General features: G+C 43.2%; 1 protein-coding gene across 1 annotated transcript; it reads left to right on the forward strand.

The window, feature by feature from the left end:
• Positions 1–885: 885 nt before the first annotated feature.
• Positions 886–21,673, forward strand: CYTL1 (cytokine like 1). The gene is made up of 4 exons (XM_063459865.1): positions 886–1,083; positions 1,170–1,214; positions 19,810–19,938; positions 21,264–21,673. The coding sequence occupies exons 1-4, from the start codon at positions 940–942 to the stop codon at positions 21,342–21,344; spliced, it is 399 nt and encodes a 132-aa protein (XP_063315935.1). The 5' UTR covers positions 886–939; the 3' UTR covers positions 21,345–21,673.
• The last annotated feature ends 3,929 nt before the right edge of the window (positions 21,674–25,602 follow it).

Consider the following 25,602-nt stretch of genomic DNA (forward strand, 5'->3'; position numbering starts at 1 on the left):
CCCAAATACAAAGAAAAATCACTGTTTAGTAGCTAAACCTTCAATTAAAACATGCATGCATTTAATTGTTTTGTTTTTTCCTTGTGGTTAAAACAATTAAAAACCACTTACAGAACCTGCAGTTCTCTTGTCTGCTGTCGTTGAAAGCCCTCCCCTTTTAACCTCGCCCAGTCTTTCTGTGGCTGTCCAATCACAGATTTCCCAATGCAACTCATTGAGAAGTCTTTACAAGGCAGGTGCTGCAGGCAATTACATCCTCTTAAATTTAGCTCCACTGAGCTAAACAGACTACAAAGTAACAGGACCAGTTTTATGACTGACAATAAGGCACGTGTAACGCGGTTAATTTACAAAACTGTAAATAAAGAATGCATAAAACATTTCACTAAGATAAATTGCTTTAGGGATCCAGAGTGTCTTTTTAAGTAAACCAAACCATGCGTTCAGTTGTAAAGAAATGCCATGTTTTGTCCGATTTAAAAGCACTGATGCCATAAACCACAAAAACAAAATATTGTTGGCTTGTGCAAATTATTTCTACACTGAGCAGACACAATGATAAGCAATGTCGTACTGATTGCTCCACCAATGTCTCTTCTACTTCTCCGTCTTTGTGTTTTATTTGTTTTGTTACTTAAAAAAATTACAGTAAATATACATTCAGTAAATTTTTCTCATCTGTACTTTTCTGTGTTTTCCTTACCCATTCAGTCCTAGATGCAAATGGGAATGATACCAATTCCTGTCTCCTAACATAGCTTAAAATGTAAACGTGAATTGTCCTGTTTGGCTTAAAGCCTAAACTTCCCCTCAGTCCTCACCCCTCCTTGATTCCAATCTTGGTATAAATTGGTGTTGACTGTGCTTCTATGTGTTCATTGATTTACAAACTGCAGCTCTAACCATTAGCAGCCCCTTGCTCCCACACTGCAGTCAGTAATGAAGCTATTTCTGAGTTCATTAGTACTCAGTCTCCTCATTCTCTCAACCAGATCTGCTCCCCTAACCTGCTATTCAAGGGTTTTAGCTCTGAGCAAAGAAATCACAGAATCTTTTGAAAAATTGGAGAAAATTGTTCCATCAGTAAGTAATTTGGAAATCTCAATGAAATGGAAAAATCTCAGAAAATGTCCCCAAAGTAATAACCCTGGTCTGTTCCTTTTTGACAGGGACCATGCATGGATTTACTCCCAGCTCTATACTTGGATGTACACGTAAGTGATCTTACATTCCTCATTAATTATTATAACCTATGTCATTTACTCATTTGGTGCTCCGTGTCTTTCAGTTTCATTTTTAATCAGTATGCTATTCTCCCGATACCAAATTTATGAAAGTCTCTTAATATTCTCTCCCGAGCAGATTAATTTTCATTTTACCAACTAAAACCCAATCCTGCCTTTTGTCACACTCTCCTCTCCCCATTCTGATTTACTAGTTTGTTTTGTCATTGTTACTTGTACGTTTCGTTTTTGTTTTGTGTTTGTCTTGTTTCCCAAATGTACAGTGCCCCTTTATGTTGACTCTTTATAAAATAATATTAATGCTGATCATAAAGATGACAATGACTTTAAATTCTTTGGTTATCATGTTGGGAACTTAATATGTTGGGAATCTATAAAGCAATATCCAGGCGAGCATTATCAAAGTTTTGCCAAGTTTAACAAGAGATAAAATCTACCCACTCAATTAGGTAACTTCCAGAGTTTACTGCTACATATCTCCTATGTCATTCCAAGAATATTATTAGAAAAAGTTTGCCTCAAACAAAGCAGCTTTGAAATAGCATGTTTCTATTCTCACAGTATCACATTTAGATTGCATCCCATGATTCTGCAGGTGACGTACAGTTTTCAAATATAGTTCCTTTATGTCAAAATGTGGATGGGAAAGGTCTGACTGCAAGACAGAAACATTGTGATATTCCCTGACCTGATAAAGCTGAATCTTACCAGCGATTGAGTGCTCGGACATCTGTGTGTTACTGTAAAACATGGATTTATATCCTAATGGATCAAGGACCAACCTGGAGCTCATTTCCATTGTTGTCATTATCTGTCACCAAAAAGCTAATTGTATTTAAAATGACTGCTGGCACAGCTAGGGACTCACGCTACTTCCATACTATCCATACTACATACGTCCGCTGTTAGTGGCTGGTAATAAGTGGATGCTCTAACTTTTTAACATCTCTGTGTTACACAGTGAAATCTTCCATCAGGTCTGTTTAATTTGCGAATACATTTAATTTCACGCTGCTTTTCTAGAAGTAAAGTTCAAAAGACAATAAAAGGAAAGCAATGTCTCAAGACATCCTATTGGAACCAAAAATACATTTATGTCCTCCTCTTTAAGGTCATTAAGTAAGTAGTAAAACCTTCTATTAACATAATGTACAGAATTTGCTTTCATTAAATAAAACCAGGTATTTTTGCTTACGTTGTGCAATTAGGTTTTCAAATCAATACAATTTGCTGTTTAGTGAATAAACCGATAGGGGTAACTACTTGCTCAGTTTCTATGTCCTGGTGTCCTGGTGGAGTTGCTATGACATTTCTACATTTCTTACCTTTCTGTCCAGTTTCCACAATGGTAAAGGCTACCCGGTGGTCCGTATCAATGGAGACATTAATGCAACTATGAACCATAGAAATCTGTCTATATTTATTTTAGTTGCAATGACCTATTGGCTGTTGGTATCGATAATGATTATCAGCTTTGATGCATGGAAACAAGCAATTGGCTCTGTTCCATCTTCTAGGGCAGGGGTAGGCAACCTTTTAGCAGCACTGTGCCGATATAGGATTGTGATGTCCCGTAGCGTGCCGATCCTCAGGCCCGTCGCTACCAGGCAAGCTAGCCAAGCAATTGCTTTGGATCCCGAGCTGGCCTGGGACCCCAAGCAGGGCCGGCGCTTCCTATAAGGCTGCAGCCACCTGAGCGCTCTATAGAGAGCCTCAGGCGGCTGCAGCACTGCCTTTCTCATCACCTCCCCTTCCCTGTAGCGTGGCCGAGCTCCTCTTCCTCCTGTCAGTCCGGCCGAGTACCACGCGGTACAGGAGATTCAGTTTCTTGTTCCCGGACGGACTGACAGGAAGTGCACCCTGAGCTTGGCCATGCTACAGGGAAGGGGAGGTGAGAAGAACGGAGGGTGGGGGGGGGGAGTAAAAAGGACACGGAGAGGGGAGTAAGAAGGACACGGAGAGGGGAGTAAGAAGGACACGGAGAGGGGAGTAAGAAGGACACGGAGAGGGGAGTAAGAAGGACACAGGGGGAGGGGAGTAAGAAGGACACAGGGGGAGGGGAATAAGAAGGACACAGGGGGAGGGGAATAAGAAGGACACAGGGGGAGGGGAATACGAAGAACATAGGGAGGGGGAGGAGTAAGAAGAACATGGGGCAGAAAGAAGAACATAGGGAGGGGGGAAGGAGTAAGAAGAACACGGGGGGTGAGGAGATGAGGAGAACACAGGGAGGGGGAGGTGAGGAGAAGGGGAGATTAGGAGAACACAGGGAGGGGGGAGGTGAGGAGAAGGGGAGATTAGGAGAACACAGGGAGGGGGATGGTGAGCAGAAGGGGAGATTAAGAGAACACAGGGAGGGGGGTGAGGAGAAGGGGAGATTAGGATAACACAGGGAGGGGGTGAGGAGAAGGGGAGATGAGGAGAACACGGGGGGGTGGGGAGATGAGGAGAACACAGGGGGGGTGAGGAGAAGGTGAGATGAGGAGAACACAGGGTGGGGGGAGATGAGGAGAACACAGGGAGGGGGGGTGAGGAGAAGGGGAGATGAGGAGAACACAGGGAATTTTCAATTGTTGAAAATGTTCAAGTTTTATGCACATTATATGCAACAGCAGTATTTGCACTGTAAACCTTTTTTATTTATATAAAGTGTGGGTGAACTTAAACTGTATGGCTATGCTGTGGTTCCTGTAGGCTTTGCGTGCGGGGGAGGGGGGGGGGGGACCATGTCCATTTTTCTTGGGGCCCCCAAATTCCTTCAAACGGCCCTGCCGATCCTATTTTTTTAAATTGAGGTGTGTGCGCTGCCGTATTCTGCTTGTGTTATTTATACTGTAATTGCTTTGTATCGTTGTATTTGTGCGTATATGAGCTATTATATTGTATATGTTCATTAGTAGTTTATGGTATCGTGTATGGTACATATGAATGTGGGCTGTGTATGGGGGCTGCTTGTGGAATTGTGTGTGGATGGATATGTCACATTGTGTGTTAGGTAGTGTATGGGGGCTGTTTGGGGTTTTGCACGTGAGAGGCTGCATGTGGGATTGTGTGCATGTATGTAGATTGTTAGTGGTGTTGCGTTTGTGGGGATTGTGTGTATGTTTGGGTGTGGGCTGTTCATATTATTTGTATGAGGGGAGGCTTATTCTGCAGGTCTGTGTATATCTAGCAGTGTGGGTGGCTTCCCTGGGTTTCAGTGGGGACCAGCCTGGGCAGGTACAGGTCAAGGACAGGAGCTGCAACATCAGCTGTGGGCTGCTCTACTACAGAGTGGATTCCCATTCACAAGTGCTGGGAGGAAGTGATCTGAGATCATTACCTCTACGTGCTGCAATACATAAATTGAGGATTGTCCTTCACTACCTCTTTGTATTAGCAGATATCTGAAGTTTCACTGAGACTCCTGATAGGCCAGACCCTGTTTGGCTCTAGCAGCCTTGAGTGCCGTGGAAAGACACCTCGAGTGCCGTGCATGGCACTAGTGCCGTAGGTTGCCTACCCCTGTTCTAAGGACTCATCAGCATGGTTAAGTTCTGGTCCAGTGGTGGTAATCTATCGGGTAGCATATAGCAAAGTATTATTAAACATGTAGTGAAATCAAAAAGTGTGTACACTGAATGAAAAAAAAAAAAAAGGATTATAAATTCGGGCCAAAAAAATATGTAATATTAAGAGTAATGTAAAGGTTTAACATCATGAAAAACATTTTCTTTTCATTTAAAAAAAAAAAAATCAATTAATATCAAGAGTAATGTAAAGGTTTAACATCATGAAAAACATTTTCTTTTCATTTAAAAAAAATCAGAATAACATCAATTTGAAACATGAACTAAACTGGGGATAATACAAACTTTTTTGCATAGATTTCTGTTTAGCGATACCTCAAGGATACGATATTGTAATTTAAATAATACTAAACACTCATGCATTCAATCATCCCTTATTTAGAGATATATTATGGCTAGAGTATAGAGTTTTATAATATCTCTTGCAACATTTTGGACTTTACTTGCCGTGTTTTTCACTAAATCATTAATTGCTGGGAAATCACCAGATAATTACAAATTGCATCTATTTATTATTATTATTATTATTTTTTATTATTATTATTAGCAGCATTGGAGTTGAATCTATTTACTTCCTCTATGGTGTAATATCAATGTTCTCCATATAAAGTTTAAATGGACACCAGGCTCCCAGACGACTTCAGCTCATTGAAGTGGTCTGGGTGCAATGTCCCATGTCCCTTAATTCTACAGTGGTAATTATTGCAGTTTCCGAGGGCAAATAACCAAAATAAGCAAATAAGCAAGTTAGTAGAGTTAAGACCGGCACTATTCAGACCTAAGCAGAGGTAACTATAGTTCTGAGTCTTCAAGACATGGCATGTTACTTCTGGGGGGCAGGGCAATGATGTCCTACGAGATTACATGTTTCACTGATGATTCGGCTTCTTCAGATTACAAATTGTGTGTGTGTGTTTTTTGGGTCTTTGCACTGCACATGGTTGCTGCTATTTTAATTAATTTATACTGTTTAATATTTTTGTATACAGAAGCGCCATCTATTCACTTTGTATCACACCAGATACCTCTGGACATGTTTAGAGGTCTTGTGGAGTCCATACCTCAGCCCATTAGAGCTGTGTGTGTGTGTGTCTGTGAGTGTGTATGTCTAAGTGAATGTGTGTGTGTGTGAGTGTGTGTTTATAAGTGTGTGTATATGTCTGTAAGTGTGTATGTGTGTGTGTCTGTAAGTGGATGTGTGTGTGTCTGTAAGTGTTTATGTGTGTGTCTGTGAGTGAATGTGTGTGTGTCTGTAAGTGTGTATGTCTGTAAGTGTGTATGTGTGTGTGTCTGCAAGTGAATGTGTGTGTGTGTAAGTGTTTATGTGTGTGTCTGTGAGTGTATGTGTGTGTGTGTGTGGGTCAGTGAGTGTGTATGTGTCGGTCATTGAGTGTTTATGTGTTGGTTAGGGAGTGCGTGCGTCTGTCAGTGAGAGTGTTCATCTGTCAGTGTGTGTGCATCTGTCAGTGTGTGTCCAAGTAATAGTGTGTGTATATCAATGTTTGTCAGTGTATATGAGAGTGTGTGTCTGTCAGTGAGTGTGTGTCTGTCAGTGAGTGTGCGTCTGTCAGTGAGTGAGCGTCTGTCAGTCAAAGTGCGACCTTGACAGGAAGGGATGGGGGAAATTTAAATTAGGGGGGGTGCCCGAGCACCGTCCTGCCTAGGGCAGCACAAATCATAAATACACCACTGAAAGGAGGTTTTCCTAATATTTTGTTTCTCAACTGATGACATGGGTGGGAACAATCTGACATGGCAATGGCATAAATTCCCTCTGTAAAGCACTTTGTAAAGATCTCAAGGACTCATTTGAGCCTTCTAAATAAGGATTACTGCATTAACCTTCTGTCTGTTCTCTGTGAGGTTTTTCACTAAGAAATACTTTGATGACTTTAATGATGGGAAATGAATTGTAGACATACAGAGCTATATAAAAAAATATATATGTGTGGTAGAAGCTTCAGGATGTTTAAGAAAAGTTCAGTATTCACATGGTTAAAACTACTGTGCAACTATCTTGAACCAGGGCGCATGTGTGGAATGTCAGGAATGCTCACTATTAGTGATGTCCCGAACTGTTCGCTGGCGAATAGTTCCTGGCGAACATCGCTTGTTCGCGTTCGCCACAAATGGGGAACACATGCGCTGTTCGGTCCACCCCCTATTCGTCATCATTGAGTAAACTTTGACCCTGGCCTGTACTTCACAGTCAGAAGACACATTCCAGCCATTCAGCAGCAGACCCTCCCTCCCAGACCCTCCCACCTCCTGGACAGCATCCATTTTACATTCATTGTGAAGCTGCATTCTTAGTGAGAGTAGGGACAGTGTAGCTGTCTGCTTTTTTTTTTCTGTGTAATGTAATTGCAGTTGCCTGCCTGCCTGCCTGCCAGCCAGCCTGTGTGTCAGGCTCACAGCATATACTGTGCCTACTTTCCCAGTGCCACCACTCACTCACTGGTGTCACAATAGCTTGCATTTAAACAAAACATTTTTTTTAATGTAGTATAATAGCAGTCAGTTTCCTTCACTAGTGTGCGTTTCAGTGCCTGCCCAGTGCCACCACTCACTCACTGGTGTCACAATAACTTGCATTTAACAAAAAAAAAACTTTTTGGACTGTAATATAATAGCAGTCAGTTTCCTTCACCAGTGTGCGTTTCAGGGTCTGCCAGGGCACAGTGTCACACCAGTGCAACTCATATCTGGTGTAACAGTAGTGTACATTTTTAAAAAAAGATACAATTTTAACTGTAATAGATTGAATAGCAGTTAGTTGTCTGCCAGCGTGTGTGTCAGGCTCACAGCGTATACTGTGCCCACTTGCCCAGTGCCACCACTCACTCACAGGTGTCCCAATAGCTTGCATTTAACAAAAACAAAACTTTTTTGACTGTAATATAATAGCAGTCAGTTTCCTTCACTAGTGTGCGTTTCAGGGCTGGCTCAGTGCCACCACTAAATCACTGGTGTCACAATAGCTTGCATTTAACAAAAAAAAACTTTTTGGACTGTAATATAATAGCAGTCAGTTTCCTTCACTAGTGTGCATTTCAGGGCCTGCCAGGGCACAATGTCACACCAGTGCAACTCATATCTGGTGTAACAGTAGTGTACATTTTTAAAAAAAAAAAATACAATTTTGAATGTAATAGATTGAATAGAAGTTAGTTGTCTGCCAGTGTGTGTGTCAGGCTCGCAGCGTATACTGTGCCCACTTGCCCAGTGCCACCACTCATATCTGGTGTCACAATAGCTTGCATTTAACAAAAACAAAACGTTTTGACTGTAATATAATAGCAGTCAGTTTCCTTCACTAGTGTGCGTTTCAGGACCTGCCCAGTGCCACCACTCACTCACTGGTGTCACAATAGCTTGCATTTAACAAAAAAAACTTTTTGGACTGTAACATAATAGCAGTCAGTTTCCTTCACCAGTGTGCGTTTCAGGGTCTGCCAGGGCACAGTGTCACACCAGTGCAACTCATATCTGGTGTAACAGTAGTGTACATTTAAAAAAAAAAGATACAATTTTGACTGTAATAGATTGAATAGCAGTTAGTTGTCTGCCAGCGTGTGTGTCAGGCTCACAGCGTATACTGTGCCCACTTGCCCAGTGTCACCACTCATATCTGGTGTCACAATAGCTTGCATTTAACAAAAAAAACCTTTTTGGACTGCAATATAATAGCAGTCAGTTTCCTTCACTAGTGTGCGTTTCAGGGTCTGCCAGGGCACAGTGTCACACCAGTGCAACTCATATCTGGTGTAACATTAGTGTACATTTAAAAAATAAATAAAAATTTGACTGTCATAGATTGAATAGCAGTTAGTTGTCTGCCAGCGTGTGTGTCAGGCTCACAGCGTATACTGTGCCCACTTTCCCAGTGCCACCACTCACTCACAGGTGTCCCAATAGCTTGCATTTAACAAAAAACAAAACTTTTTTGACTGTAATATAATAGCAGTCAGTTTCCTTCACTAGTGTGCGTTTCAGGGCCTGCTCAGTGCCACCACTAAATCACTGGTGTCACAATAGCTTGCATTTAACAAAAAAAAAAACTTTTTGGACTGTAATTTAATAGCAGTCAGTTTCCTTCACTAGCGTGCATTTCAGGGCCTGCCAGGGCACAGTGTCACACCAGTGCAACTCATATCTGGTGTAACAGTAGTGTACATTTAAAAAAAATTTATTTGACTGCCATAGATTGAATAGCAGTTAGTTGTCTGCCAGCGTGTGTGTCAGGCTCACAGCGTATACTGTGCCCACTTGCCCAGTGCCACCACTCACTCACAGGTGTCCCAATAGCTTGCATTTAACAAAAACAAAACTTTTTTGACTGTAATATAATAGCAGTCAGTTTCCTTCACTAGTGTGCGTTTCAGGGTCTGCCAGGGCACAGTGTCACACCAGTGCAACTCATATCTGGTGTAACAGTAGTGTACATTTAAAAAAAACATCAGTTGGAAGAAATGAGTGATGCGCAACCATTATTGCCAGAGGATATAGATAACAGGGATATGTCTCAGTCAGGCAGCATTACACACATACGGTGTGATGATGATGATGTTGTACCCACTGCTGCTCCCTTTGCTGAGTTGTCAGATACAAGTGAAGCGGTTGATGATGACGATGCATCCGTGGATGTCAGGTGGGTGCCCGCTAGAAGAGAAGAAGAACAGGGGGAAAGTTCAGATTGGGAGACAGAGAGGAGGAGGAGGAGACGAGTTGGAAGCAGGGGGAGGTCATCGCAAGGAGCTAGTGGCACAGTCAGACAGCATGCATCGGCACCCGGGGTCAGCCAGACAGCACGCCAATCAACACATGCTGTTGCCACCACCAGAATGCCGTCATTGCAGAGCTCAGCAGTGTGGCATTTTTTGTGTGTGTCTGCCTCTGACAACAGCGATGCCATTTGCAACCTGTGCCAAAAGAATCTGAGTCGTGGGAAGTCCAACACCCACCTAGGTACAACTGCTTTGCGAAGGCACATGATCGCACATCACAAACGCCTATGGGATCAACACATGAGTACAAGCCGCACACAAACTCAAAGCCGCCATCCTCCTCCTGGTCCAGCATCTTCAACCACGTTGACCACTGCTGTCCTCCTTGCCCCCTCTCAACCATCCGCCCCTCCGTCTCTCGCCTTGAGCAGTTCCTGCTCATGTGCCCACAGTCCGGTGTCTGTCAAGGACATGTTTGAGCGTAAGAAGCCAATGTCACAAAGTCACCCCCTTGCCCGGCGTCTGACAGCTGGCTTGACTGAACTCTTAGCCCGCCAGCTTTTACCATACAAGCTGGTGGAGTCTGAGGCGTTCAAAAAAATTGTACCTATTGGCACACCGCAGTGGAAGGTACCCGGCTGAAATTTCTTTGCACAAAAGGCAATCCCCAACCTGTACTCGATTGTGCAAAAGGAAGTAATGGCATGTCTGGCACACAGTATTGGGGCAAGGGTCCATCTGACCACTGATACCTGGTCTGCAAAGCATGGTCAGGGCAGGTATATCACCTACACTGCGCATTGGGTAAACCTGCTGACGGCTGCCAAGCATGGAATGCGTGGCTCTGCAGAGGAGTTGGTGACACCGCGATGACTTGCAGGCAGGCCTGCTGCCACCTCCTCTACTCCTCCTACTCCATCCTCTTCCATAACCTCCTCGGCTGAGTCCTCTTCTGCTGCTGCGTCTTGCTCCACATCAACGGCACCCCCCCCCCCCCCAGCTCCCCAGGTACTGTTCCACATCCCGGATACGGCAGTGTCACGCCATCTTGGGATTGACTTGCCTGAAAGCAGAGAGTCACACCGGACCAGCACTCCTGTCCACCCTGAACACACAGGTGGATCAGTGGCTGACTCCACACCAACTGGAGATCGGCAAAGTGGTTTGTGACAACGGAAGAAATTTGTTGGCGGCATTGCATTTGGGCAAGTTGACACAAGGCACCATCAGCGACATCATACCATTTGTTTTCTTCCTGGAGCGTGCCCTTCGAAGAGTGCTGGATCAGGCCGTAGATGAGCATGAAGAGGAAGAGTTGTGGTCACCATCACCACCAGAAACAGCCTTATCAGCATCGCTTGCTGGACCTGCGGCAACGCTGGAAGAGGATTGTGAGTTAGAGGAGTCAGAGGAGGAATGTGGCTTTGAGGAGGAGGAGGAAGACCAACCACAACAGGCATCCCAGGGTGCTCGTTGTCACCCGTGGTGTTGTACGTGGCTGGGGGGAAGAACATACCTTCAGAGAGATCACTGAGGATGAGGAACAGGACATAAGTAGCTCGGCATCCAACCTTGTGCAAATGGGGTCTTTCATGCTGTCGTGTCTGTTGAGGGAGCCTCGTATAAAAAGGCTGAAGGAGAACGACCTGTACTGGGTGTCCACGCTACTAAACCCCCGGTATAAGCAGAAAATGCCTGAAATGTTACTGAATTACGGCAAGTCGGAAAGGATGCAGCAGTTCCAAAATCAATTCAAAAGTATGCTTTACACAGCGTATAAGGGTGATGTCACAGCACAATGGGAATCTAACAGGGGAAGAGGTGAAAGTAATCCTCCTCCTCCCACGACCACGCCGGCAAGGACGGTACGCTTTACAGACGTGTTGTTGATAGAGGACATGCGGAGCTTTTTAAGTCCTACGCATCGCCACAGCCCTTCGGGGTCCACCCTCAGAGAACGACTCGACCGACAGGTAGCAGACTACCTCGCCTTAACTGCAGATATCGACACTCTGAGGAGCGATGAACCCCTTGACTACTACTACTGGGTGTGCAGGCTTGACCTGTGGCCTGAGCTATCCCAATTTGCGATAGAACTTCTGGCCTGCCCCGCTTCAAGTGTCCTGTCAGAAAGGACCTTCAGTGCAGAGGGAGGTATTGTCACTGAGAAGACAAGTCGCCTAGGTCAAAAAAGTCTAGATTACCTCACCTTTATTAAGATGAATGAGGGATGGATCCTGAAGGGACTGACAGTGGGCGATACATTCGACTAAAAAAGGCCTGATGAGGGGGACTACTTAACACACCACTCCTATCTGGTGGCACATTAGGGACATATTTTTCCATCTCCCGCTTCCTAAAATTGATGCCTTATATACACGTCCCCTGATAGGGGACGTAACAGGAATTAAACTGATAGGAATAGTACAACTTAACACACCACTCCTATCTGGTGGCACATTAGATTGCACGCGCAGTGCCCCAAATTTGAAGTAGGAGGACTGACCAAGCTTCTTTTTCCTTCTCCCGCTTCCTAAAATCGATGCCTTATATACACGTCCCCAGATAGGGGACGTAACAGGTATTAAACTGATAGGAATAGTACTACTTAACACACCACTCCTATCTGGTGGCACATTAGATTGCACGCGCAGTGCCCCAAATTTGAAGTAGGAGGACCGACCAAGCATCTTTTTCTATCTCCCGCTTCCTAAAATCGATGCCTTATATACGCGTCCCCTGATAGGGGACGTAACAGGGATTAAACTGATAAGAATAGTACTACTTAACACACCACTCCTATCTGGTGGCACATTAGATTGCACGCGCAGTGCCCCAAATTTGAAGTAGGAGGGCCGACCAAGCATCTTTTTCCATCTCCCGCTTCCTAAAATCGATGCCTTATATACACATCCCCTGATAGGGGACGTAACAGGGATTAAACTGATAAGAATAGTACTACTTAACACACCACTCCTATCTGGTGGCACATTAGATTGCACGCGCAGTGCCCCAAATTTAAAGTAGGAGGACCGACCAAGCATCTTTTTCCATCTCCCACTTCCTAAAATCGATGCCTTATATACACGTCCCCTAATAGGGGACGTAACAGGGATTAAACTGATAGGAATAGTACAACTTAACACACCACTCCTATCTGGTGGCACATTAGATTGCACGCGCAGTGCCCCAAATTTGAAGTAGGAGGACCGACCAAGCTTCTTTTTCCTTCTCCCGCTTCCTAAAATCGATGCCTTATATACACGTCCCCTGATAGGGGACGTAACAGGGATTAAACTGATAAGAATAGTACTACTTAACACACCACTCCTATCTGGTGGCACATTAGATTGCACGCGCAGTGCCCCAAATTTGAAGTAGGAGGACCGACCAAGCATCTTTTTCCATCTCCCGCTTCCTAAAATCGATGCCTTATATACACGTCCCCTGATAGGGGACGTAACAGGGATTAAACTGATAAGAATAGTACTACTTAACACACCACTCCTATCTGGTGGCACATTAGATTGCACGCGCAGTGCCCCAAATTTAAAGTAGGAGGACCGACCAAGCATCTTTTTCCATCTCCCACTTCCTAAAATCGATGCCTTATATACACGTCCCCTAATAGGGGACGTAACAGGGATTAAACTGATAGGAATAGTACAACTTAACACACCACTCCTATCTGGTGGCACATTAGATTGCACGCGCAGTGCCCCAAATTTGAAGTAGGAGGACCGACCAAGCTTCTTTTTCCTTCTCCCGCTTCCTAAAATCGATGCCTTATATACACGTTCCCTGATAGGGGACGTAACAGGGATTAAACTGATAAGAATAGTACTACTTAACACACCACTCCTATCTGGTGGCACATTAGATTGCACGCGCAGTGCCCCAAATTTGAAGTAGGAGGACCGACCAAGCATCTTTTTCCATCTCCCGCTTCCTAAAATCGATGCCTTATATACACGTCCCCTGATAGGGGACGTAACAGGGATTAAACTGATAAGAATAGTACTACTTAACACACCACTCCTATCTGGTGGCACATTAGATTGCACGCGCAGTGCCCCAAATTTAAAGTAGGAGGACCGTCCAAGCATCTTTTTCCATCTCCCACTTCCTAAAATCGATGCCTTATATACACGTCCCCTAATAGGGGACGTAACAGGGATTAAACTGATAGGAATAGTACAACTTAACACACCACTCCTATCTGGTGGCAAATTAGATTGCACGCGCAGTGCCCCAAATTTGAAGTAGGAGGACTGACCAAGCTTCTTTTTCCTTCTCCCGCTTCCTAAAATCGATGCCTTATATACACGTCCCCTGATAGGGGACGTAACAGGTATTAAACTGATAGGAATAGTACTACTTAACACACCACTCCTATCTGGTGGCACATTAGATTGCACGCGCAGTGCCCCAAATTTGAAGTAGGAGGACCGACCAAGCATCTTTTTCCATCTCCCGCTTCCTAAAATCGATGCCTTATATACACGTCCCCTGATAGGGGACGTAACAGGGATTAAACTGATAAGAATAGTACTACTTAACACACCACTCCTATCTGGTGGCACATTAGATTGCACGCGCAGTGCCCCAAATTTAAAGTAGGTGGACCGACCAAGCATCTTTTTCCATCTCCCACTTCCTAAAATCGATGCCTTATATACACGTCCCCTGATAGGGGACGTAACAGGGATTAAACTGATAAGAATAGTACTACTTAAGACACCACTCCTATCTGGTGGCACATTAGATTGCACGCGCAGTGCCCCAAATTTTAAGTAGGAGGACCGACCAAGCATCTTTTTCCATCTCCCGCTTCCTAAAATCGATGCCTTATATACACGTCTGCTGATAGGGGACGTAACAGGGATTAAACTGCTAGGAATAGTACTATTTAACACACCACTCCTATCTGGTGGCACATTAGATTGCACACGCAGTGCCCCAAATTTGAAGTAGGAGGACCGACCATGCATGTTTTTCCATCTCCCGCTTCCTAAAATCGATGCCTTATATACACATCGCCTGATAGGGGACGTAACAGGGATTAAACTGATAAGAATAGTAATACTTAACACACCACTCCTATCTGGTGGCACATTAGATTGCACGCGCAGTGCCCCAAATTTGAAGTAGGAGGACCGACCAAGCATCTTTTTCCATCTCCCGCTTCCTAAAATCGATGCCTTATATACACGTCCCCTGATAGGGGACGTAACAGGGATTAAACTGATAGGAATAGTACTACTTAACACACCACTCCTATCTGGTGGCACATTAGATTGCACGCGCAGTGCCCCAAATTTGAAGTAGGAGGACCGACCAAGCATGTTTTTCCATCTCCCACTTCCTAAAATCGATACCTTCTATACACGTTCCTAAAATCGATGCCTTATATACACGTAATACTTAACACACCACTCCTATCTGGTGGCACATTAGATTGCACGCGCAGTGCCCCAAATTTGAAGTAGGAGGACCGACCAAGCATCTTTTTCCATCTCCCGCTTCCTAAAATCGATGCCTTATATACACGTCCCCTGATAGGGGACGTAACAGGGATTAAACTGATAGGAATAGTACAACTTAACACACCACTCCTATCTGTTGGCACATTAGATTGCACGCGCAGTGCCCCAAATTTAAAGTAGGTGGACCGACCAAGCATCTTTTTCCATCTCCCACTTCCTAAAATCGATGCCTTATATACACGTCCCCTAATAGGGGACATAACATGAATTAAACTGATAGGAATAGTACAACTTAACACACCACTCCTATCTGGTGGCACATTAGATTGCACGCGCAGTGCCCCAAATTTGAAGTAGGAGGACCGACCAAGCTTCTTTTTCCTTCTCCCGCTTCCTAAAATCGATGCCTTATATACACGTCCCTTGATAGGGGACGTAACAGGTATTAAACTGATAGGAATAGTACTACTTAACACACCACTCCTATCTGGTGGCACATTAGATTGCACGCGCAGTGCCCCAAATTTTAAGTAGGAGGACCGACCAAGCATCTTTTTCCATCTCCCGCTTCCTAAAATCGATGCCTTATATACACGTCCCCTGATAGGGGACGTAACAGGGATTAAACTGATAAGAATAGTACTACTTAACACACCACTCCTATCTGGCTGCACATTAGATTGCACGCGCAGTGCCCCAAATTTAAAGTAGGAGGACCGTCCAAGCATCTTTTTCCATCTCCCACTTCCTAAAATCGATGCCTTATATACACGTCCCCTAATAGGGGACGTAACAGGGATTAAACTGATAGGAATAGTACAACTTAACACACCACTCCTATCTGTTGGCACATTAGATTGCACGCGCAGTGCCCCAAATTTAAAGTAGGTGGACCGACCAAGCATCTTTTTCCATCTCCCACTTCCTAAAATCGATGCCTTATATACACGTCCCCTAATAGGGGACATAACAGGGATTAAACTGATAGGAATAGTACAACTTAACACACCACTCCTATCTGGTGGCACATTAGATTGCACGCGCAGTGCCCCAAATTTGAAGTAGGAGGACCGACCAAGCTTCTTTTTCCTTCTCCCGCTTCCTAAAATCGATGCCTTATATACACGTCCCCTGATAGGGGACGTAACAGGTATTAAACTGATAGGAATAGTACTACTTAACACACCACTCCTATCTGGTGGCACATTAGATTGCACGCGCAGTGCCCCAAATTTTAAGTAGGAGGACCGACCAAGCATCTTTTTCCATCTCCCGCTTCCTAAAATCGATGCCTTATATACACGTCCCCTGATAGGGGACGTAACAGGGATTAAACTGATAAGAATAGTACTACTTAACACACCACTCCTATCTGGCTGCACATTAGATTGCACGCGCAGTGCCCCAAATTTAAAGTAGGAGGACCGTCCAAGCATCTTTTTCCATCTCCCACTTCCTAAAATCGATGCCTTATATACACGTCCCCTAATAGGGGACGTAACAGGGATTAAACTGATAGGAATAGTACAACTTAACACACCACTCCTATCTGTTGGCACATTAGATTGCACGCGCAGTGCCCCAAATTTAAAGTAGGTGGACCGACCAAGCATCTTTTTCCATCTCCCACTTCCTAAAATCGATGCCTTATATACACGTCCCCTAATAGGGGACATAACAGGGATTAAACTGATAGGAATAGTACAACTTAACACACCACTCCTATCTGGTGGCACATTAGATTGCACGCGCAGTGCCCCAAATTTGAAGTAGGAGGACCGACCAAGCTTCTTTTTCCTTCTCCCGCTTCCTAAAATCGATGCCTTATATACACGTCCCCTGATAGGGGACGTAACAGGTATTAAACTGATAGGAATAGTACTACTTAACACACCACTCCTATCTGGTGGCACATTAGATTGCACGCGCAGTGCCCCAAATTTTAAGTAGGAGGACCGACCAAGCATCTTTTTCCATCTCCCGCTTCCTAAAATCGATGCCTTATATACACGTCCCCTGATAGGGGACGTAACAGGGATTAAACTGATAAGAATAGTACTACTTAACACACCACTCCTATCTGGCTGCACATTAGATTGCACGCGCAGTGCCCCAAATTTAAAGTAGGAGGACCGTCCAAGCATCTTTTTCCATCTCCCACTTCCTAAAATCAATGCCTTATATACACGTCCCCTAATAGGGGACGTAACAGGGATTAAACTGATAGGAATAGTACAACTTAACACACCACTCCTATCTGTTGGCACATTAGATTGCACGCGCAGTGCCCCAAATTTAAAGTAGGTGGACCGACCAAGCATCTTTTTCCATCTCCCACTTCCTAAAATCGATGCCTTATATACACGTCCCCTAATAGGGGACATAACAGGGATTAAACTGATAGGAATAGTACAACTTAACACACCACTCCTATCTGGTGGCACATTAGATTGCACGCGCAGTGCCCCAAATTTGAAGTAGGAGGACCGACCAAGCTTCTTTTTCCTTCTCCCGCTTCCTAAAATCGATGCCTTATATACACGTCCCCTGATAGGGGACGTAACAGGTATTAAACTGATAGGAATAGTACTACTTAACACACCACTCCTATCTGGTGGCACATTAGATTGCACGCGCAGTGCCCCAAATTTAAAGTAGGAGGACCGACCAAGCATCTTTTTCCATCTCCCGCTTCCTAAAATCGATGCCTCATATACACGTCTGCTGATAGGGGACGTAACAGGGATTAAACTGCTAGGAATAGTACTATTTAACACACCACTCCTATCTGGTGGCACATTAGATTGCACACGCAGTGCCCCAAATTTGAAGTAGGAGGACCGACCATGCATGTTTTTCCATCTCCCGCTTCCTAAAATCGATGCCTTATATACACATCCCCTGATAGGGGACATAACAGGGATTAAACTGATAAGAATAGTAATACTTAACACACCACTCCTATCTGGTGGCACATTAGATTGCAAGCGCAGTGCCCCAAATTTGAAGTAGGAGGACCGACCAAGCATCTTTTTCCATCTCCCGCTTCCTAAAATCGATGCCTTATATACACGTCCCCTGATAGGGGACGTAACAGGGATTAAACTGATAGGAATAGTACTACTTAACACACCACTCCTATCTGGTGGCACATTAGATTGCACGCGCAGTGCCCCAAATTTGAAGTAGGAGGACCGACCAAGCATGTTTTTCCATCTCCCACTTCCTAAAATCGATACCTTCTATACACGTCCCCTGATAGGGGACGTAACAGGGTTTAAACTGATAGGAATAGTACTACTTAACACACCACTCCTATCTGGTGGCACATTAGATTGCACGCGCAGTGCCCCAAATTTGAAGTAGGAGGACCGACCAAGCATCTTTTTCCATCTCCCGCTTCCTAAAATTGATGCCTTATATACACGTCCCCTGATAGGGGACGTAACAGGGATTAAACTGATAGGAATAGTACTACTTAACACACCTTATAATAATGCAGAGAGAGGCAACGCAGAGAGAGGAGTCTGAAGAAGAGGAGTCAGACGAGGAAGGTGGCTTTGAGGAGGTGGAAGACCAAACACAGCAGGCGTCCCATGGGGCTTGTTGTCACCTTTCAGGGACCCTTGGTGTTGTACGTGGCTGGGTGGAGGAAGAGACCTTCAATGACATCAGTGAGGACAAGGAACGGGACATGGCTAGCTTGGTATCCAACCTTGTGCAAATGGGGAGTTTGTGGTTGTGCAAATGGGGAGTTTGCGGTTGTGCAAATGGAGAGTTTGCGGTTGTGCAAATGGACTGTTTGCGGTTGTTTGTGGTGCGTTAAACGGGGAGTTTGGTCTGTCACTGTGAAGCGGGCGTAACCCTTACACTACCTGATCGATACAACATCATACCTGATGTTTTAAAGCACGTTATTCCAAACAATTTAGGAATGTCAGGTGATTTCTGCCCTTTATGGATTAAAACCAGACTCTGCATCAACTATGTAATTTTCCATGGGAGTTTTGCCATGGATCCCCCTCCGGCATGCCACAGTCCAGGTGTTAGTCCCCTTAACCTGCAAAATAATAAATAGCCTTTGTTCTGTAATGACCTGTGTCTGTGGTATTTTGGAGTGTCCTTGTTTCATCTCTGGCTCGAGTAGGTTACCACAGCATAATGAGACATGGATCTAATAACATATATTGTCCTGTATCTACAAATATCTGGACAGTTCTTTCTTGATGGTTCTGTGGTTGTGAGACGGAAAGGGAATAGAGGCGAAGCGCTAATTAAAGTCCTACAGGTGTAATTGGTACATCTGGATATACCTTGCCTCACTCTCTCTCCTGCAGTGGCAGAAAAGGGGACTTGTCATAGATACAGGTAAATAAAGGGTTAAAAGCCTTTGTTCTAGAAACTCAGACTGCATATTTATGATAAGACGTGTTATACATGCGCAGTTGACTTACAGCAATACGTAATGTTATATGAATAATTCACTGAACGTTCTATGATTGGTTGATTTTGCCTTCTGTTGTATGCACCCTAAGAAAAGTGTGTTTCATATATATACGATGTACATGCATTATAAATCTACTACTTTCTTGAACTGCGTAATGACTGGTGTGCCTTAATTGTTGCAGTGAACATACATAGAGATAAAGGAAAGCAGGATATGTTAACTGCATAAGTCCATGGCAGCGTAAGGGTTTGAGACCCTGTAAAATTTTGCATCCTAACAAAGACAATAAAAAGTAATTGCCCTGTTTTAAATAATCATTGCAATGTTTTCTAACAGAATTCTTGTGTGATGACAAAGCTGCGTGAATTTATTTCAACCCCAAACTGTGGTAGATTCCCCAGGGTCACTGCATTAAAGAAGAAAGTAAGAAACTTGTACACCATCATGAACTCAGTTTGCAAACGGGTAAGTCATGTTAACATATATAATGAGAATATTTTCTTTGGCTTGGTTCCGTTTGGTATGTACAGGGACATCTTTGAACCAGATAAGCCAGAGATCAGTCAATGGCCAAAAACTAGACTTTGGCACTGCCAACATTTTCATCAGACGAAAAAAACAATTGTTTCAGCTGAACCGAATTTTGTCAATTTCTTCATTATTTTCATTTTGGAATTTCATTAGGATAAATTAAATTCTGATCTGTGCCGCAGGCCACATGCCACATCTGCATCTTGCAGCCGTTTACTAGATAACTCCCAAAATTGGCACCTTTATGGGATTACCATATTTCAGGGTACCAAATAGGGAGCTCTTTAGTAGATAGCTCCTTTTTGGAATCCTTATGACAATCAAACATAAGGATTAGGGAGCTATCACCTAAGAAGCCGAAAGACCAAAATTACGAAAAGCCCTTCCTTTTTGCAATTTTTGTCTTACAGAAAACTTTACTAATGCTAAGTAAAATATACTTCTTCCCTCCTGTCACTATACAGCAAGCAGACAGTAGCTGCTCATTGTTTTAAAAAGAGACTAGCGATTGGGCAGCTATTGCTGCCCTGTCGCTAATCTAATAAAAGGGGACCTGGCACAGGTCCCTCACGCCTCCTATGTTGGGGCACATACTAAACAACTAAACTGAGGGACACATAGTGCTTTGCATGAGTGTCACCCAAAATCCCGTAGGAAAGCATTATACAATGCTTTCCTATGGAGGAAGTCCTAATGCAAGGGCAAGCCTCACCGTGCATGATCATTAGGTCCCCCCTCCGGCTGACGTCGCTGGAGGAGAAGCAGAAGCGGAGCCTGAACCAGTGCCAAGTAAGTGACCCCTTCAGCACCACTGGGGGGAGGAAGGTTCGAGGAAGCGGGGCACTATAACGAGCAATAGTGCTAGGAAAACTTTGTTTTTCCTTACACTATAGTTTCCCTTTAAGAATACAAGTTTGTATTCCTTATGCTTCAGTGTTCCTTTAATGAAGATAATCACATCTGCCACTTTATTTTTACAGCTAAAAATAATAAGAGCTAAAGAAAATAATAGCATAGAAGGCGCACAGTTTCTTTGCTCTGTTGTTTAATATCATATTGTTTGAGGCAAAACTTCCATATTCATTTTCAGCCAATCAGAAATGATATTTTGTTACCTAGTTTTTTAGTTGGCTACTTGCAGTATTCCAACATACAGCTCGCCTTCTGTTGTCTCTGCAGATATGTATGAAATCATTATGCTAATTGCTCAGAAGTAATCTTTATTTCCTCAACATTCTTTATATATATATATTCCTCAGGACTTGGTCTTCTTCACCGATGACTGTGCTGCTCTTGAAAGACACAAGCCAACACCAACTCCCACACCTGTTTCAGAATGAATGGCCGTCATCCAAGGAAGAATATATAATGGAGAAAGCTGGAACCATTCCAATTGATCTAAATAAGACTGTGCCTATTTACTAGAACAGCACATAATATCTAATAGATAGTATCTAGATCTATATAGTGAGCAGTCAGTTACGTTAATCACTAGTCACTGTAGTCATTTGTCTTCAGTAATGGTAAATAAATGACTAATTGTCTTTATAGACAGTGGATTATACTTTTCTTTGGGAATACTTATTTTTGCAATAACGTAGCATGTTTTCTGTCTAAATGCATACATTCCTGTAAATTTATGAACACATATTTGCCTGGATTTAGTTGGTTTTTTTTGTTGTTGTTTTTTTTAACATTTAAAATAAATTTAATATTTTTGGATAAACTTAAAAAAAGAAATCCAAAAATATATTATATATAACAGTATCAATATATCAAAAACATACCCCAAAAATCTAAATGTTAAAAAAATCTAAATAATAAATCATATTAAGTGCATCCAAAAACATGCAATCATTTGATAAGTTTATCCAAGACTATAAATTTGAGGGTATTGTTAAGTAGAAACCATGTACACCTCTGTGCAAGATATCATTGGCATTCTCATGTATGTTAACGAGGTTATTCACCAAAGTGAGAATTTAAAATGAATTCCCAATTTAAAGCCAAAGTAGTCGGACCAATAACATGACTGACTTATAGAATGTTTTCAGCTTGGCTATTTTGAGCCTAAATTTGAAATTCAAGGAAAATGACATAAAAGGGTAGAACATGTGACAGTACTAAAAATGAAAACCAACAAATTATTAAATTCATTTAGATAATTAAGATAACAGATGAGGACAACTGGTTCTAATGTTTCATTGTAGTCCATGTTTGTTTTTAATTAGTGGGTTAAGTGTGTGCTGCAATATTAGCATTTATAGGACAAAGTCATAGGTCCAAAAATGTATCTAATATTTGGTCAATGTATATAAATATATAAAGTACTTTTATATGTATTTCTTTGATTTTGTGATTTTATAATTATTTTTTATAGTCAATAAATTTCGTTGGAAATTATAATTACTAACTATAAGATGTTGTGTGATGTTTTATATTTGATCCTACTGGCATCATAAACGATATGGCGTCTGAAGCTGGTAAATGACAAAAAAATGGTGTGTAGATACATTACTGAGAAGAAAAACAAAAGACTATTGTCTGTTGAATACTTTTGTTATTCTTTTGAGCTTATTCATTGACTTTCCAATGGACCATTACCTATTAAGCTGTCTTCTAAACGATATCACATCAAGTATGGCAAAATTAACCCTCTCTTACTTTGGTCAGACTACAATCACAATCATCACAATCATATTTTAGGGGCTTCAGAGTGCCTTGGGTCAAAATTTAACTAAATTAATTGTAGAAAATAATCCAGGCACTCCAACGAATTCCAAAAAGTAGGCAATTTATTAGAACCAGCAGCTACACAGTGGATTATTTTCTACAATTAATAAGTTTATATGTGGTCCACTCTGGTACTGGGACTTCTCCAGTAAAGCACCCTGGATTCCTGGATGAAGGGTTGAGTGCACTTCCATTATTTCTCTACATCTATCAAAATTTAACTAACTTTTTCAAGAAATACATAAATAAGATGTATAGTAATTATTTACAGGAAATCAAACAATGAATATAAGTCATATCATAGAAAAAATAATAAAGAGAGAGGTAATAGGTTGGTGTATGTGTACAGGTAAATAGGAGGATGTTGCAATCAAATCAAACAGATTGAGTTATCTTGGCGAGCTAACAGTAACCGTAAATAAACCGTATGTGTCTCTCTCCATTAATGAATCCCCAGTCTAACTGATTTTGGGGACCTTACATTAATGTGTGATAAATATTGTTGACAATGGGTTACAACAGCGGTTCACAAACTGGGTGCCGCGGCACCCTGGGGCACCGCGACGGGCAGACAGGGTCACGGCAAGATATTTTGCTGGTGCTATGATCCCCTTCCCCTGCCAGCTCCGCAGGACAGGAGGGGAGATCAGAGATCTCCCTCACTGTACCACTTGCAGTGTAATGCTGGCAGCTGGCAGGAGAGGGAGAGAGGACCCAGGGAGCTCTAACCTGCAGCTCCGCCGGGTTCTCCTCTTGCGAGCTCCGAACGTTGCCACAGTTACTACAGCAATGCTTCGAATGTCGCGAGAGTGAACTCTAGCAGCTCTTCTCCTGAACGCTCACCACTTGGACCACCACGGCTTCTCCACCGGACCATCAGGAATTGCCTTGTACTGTTCCTCCTCCCTTCTTACCTTTGCCTGGGATATGAAAATAATAATAATTATTATTATTAATTAAATAAAAAAGGTATGTATTTATCTGCCTTTGTACCCCCACAGACCCACAATAATTTCCCCTAAACACGCAATTACCACCCCATACACACACACTACCCCCCATACAGACACACTAACCCTCATACACACTCGCTGCCTCCCCCATACACACACACACACTGCACCCCCATATATACACATTACCCCCATATACACACACTGCCCCTCCATACACACAAACTGTACACCTCACACACGGTATCCCTCACATACTGTCTCCCCCTCACATACTGCCCCACACACTGCCCCCCCCCCCCCACACACAACCTACCTGGATTTTTAACTCTTTATTCACCAGGGTGGGGGTGCACGAGGGAGGGGGAGGCAGGGGGAGCTACAGTGCCAGGAATACAGCTTTGTATTTCTGGCACTATAGTATCCCTTTAACTCCTCATAAAAACTAAACACCCCACGTACCCAAATACCAAGTTTACCCCATCTCTAACCCTAAACCTAATAATCCCACTCTAACCCTAAGCTAAATAACCCTATAGTACAACGTTAACCCCTCATGAGCTTTTGATCTTCTTAACACTAAACACCCTATGAAATCTAACTGACATTGACCCCTCTCTAACCTTAACTCCGCCTTTGAGAGTGGTCTCACCTGGTATATTTTCTGATCCCTAGTAGGATGTAAAGAAAAAAGAAGTCAATGAACAATAATTGCTTAACATACTGTCCATCTTATTATAGCTGCAGGGACTCTTATTATATATACCCCTTATATCCCTTGATATTATACACTTCCCCGTTTGATAATTTGTTTTGCATTACCTTGCCCCCTGCTGGATAATAGTGGACATTACACATAAGGTTACCAATATACATAGTCTAGTCCTAATGACCAAGTGTGAATAAAGTTTAATGTGTTTAAGCCTCTTTTTTATAACTGTGGCAGACCCACGGTCTGTTTGTGTGTTTCCCGCTTGTAATATGTGTGTCCTCTCTGTATTTCGCCTATTGTACTCTGCTCCCCATTCGGGAGCGTGCATGCGAGAGGAGCTCATCCATCTCCCGAACGGGGATCGCCCCAATAGCCCATTTAGAACCCTAGTTAGAACATCAATTAGAACTTTCTCACCTTGACCTAGTGCCAAAACCGCAAGGGAAGCCATCGGCACGTGCTTCCCCCTGGGTGGCCACCATTTCGTATAGATGAATGCCATCCAGGGGGAGCCTTCGTGGATTGTTTCCCGACTTGTTCGTTTCCCGAATGAGGACCTCCCAGGTGCCCCATTAAAATGTTCACACCAATCAATTAGAACATTCGCACTCCCATTCGCATGGCTCCCAGGCACAAAGGCTCCTGGGAAGAAGACCCCCTATAGTCTGTTGTGTGAAACCCTGTGTTTGGGTGGCAGGCTTTCAGGACAAAGAGAACGAAGTCTAATTTCCCACGCTGGGACCCCAGGGAGGGGGAGGATTCGGCGTTGGGACCCAGTACGTTTGTGTGGTAAACCCCTTGCATGGGGTTATGCATAAAAGCCGTGTGTGGCCAATAAAATCGTGTTGTACCTCCAGAACTAGATCTTGTCCAGTTACTGGGGAGAAATGGGTTTTTGTACTTTAAGTGGTTCGAGAGTGGCAGAAGGAAGGAAATAGCGGAGGTTACCGGTCAGGTTACCCGGAGTCCGCTACAATAACTTCCCTAGGATTTTATTTTATGGTGAGTTATAAGTATTACACCTTTTTGCACATATTAGTATATCTCCTGAACTATTTTAAGCTTGTATTTTCCTTTAAATTCTTGTGCATTACTTCCTTCCTGGAATTAGATAATATACCAGGTGAGACCATTCTCACTTTAATTTACATGATCAATACTACCATCATTTTTATTCAGTGTTACTATATTTTACATATT

The sequence above is a fragment of the Pelobates fuscus genome, chromosome 6, assembly GCF_036172605.1.
Source record: "Pelobates fuscus isolate aPelFus1 chromosome 6, aPelFus1.pri, whole genome shotgun sequence".
Taxonomy (NCBI): Eukaryota; Metazoa; Chordata; class Amphibia; order Anura; family Pelobatidae; genus Pelobates; species Pelobates fuscus.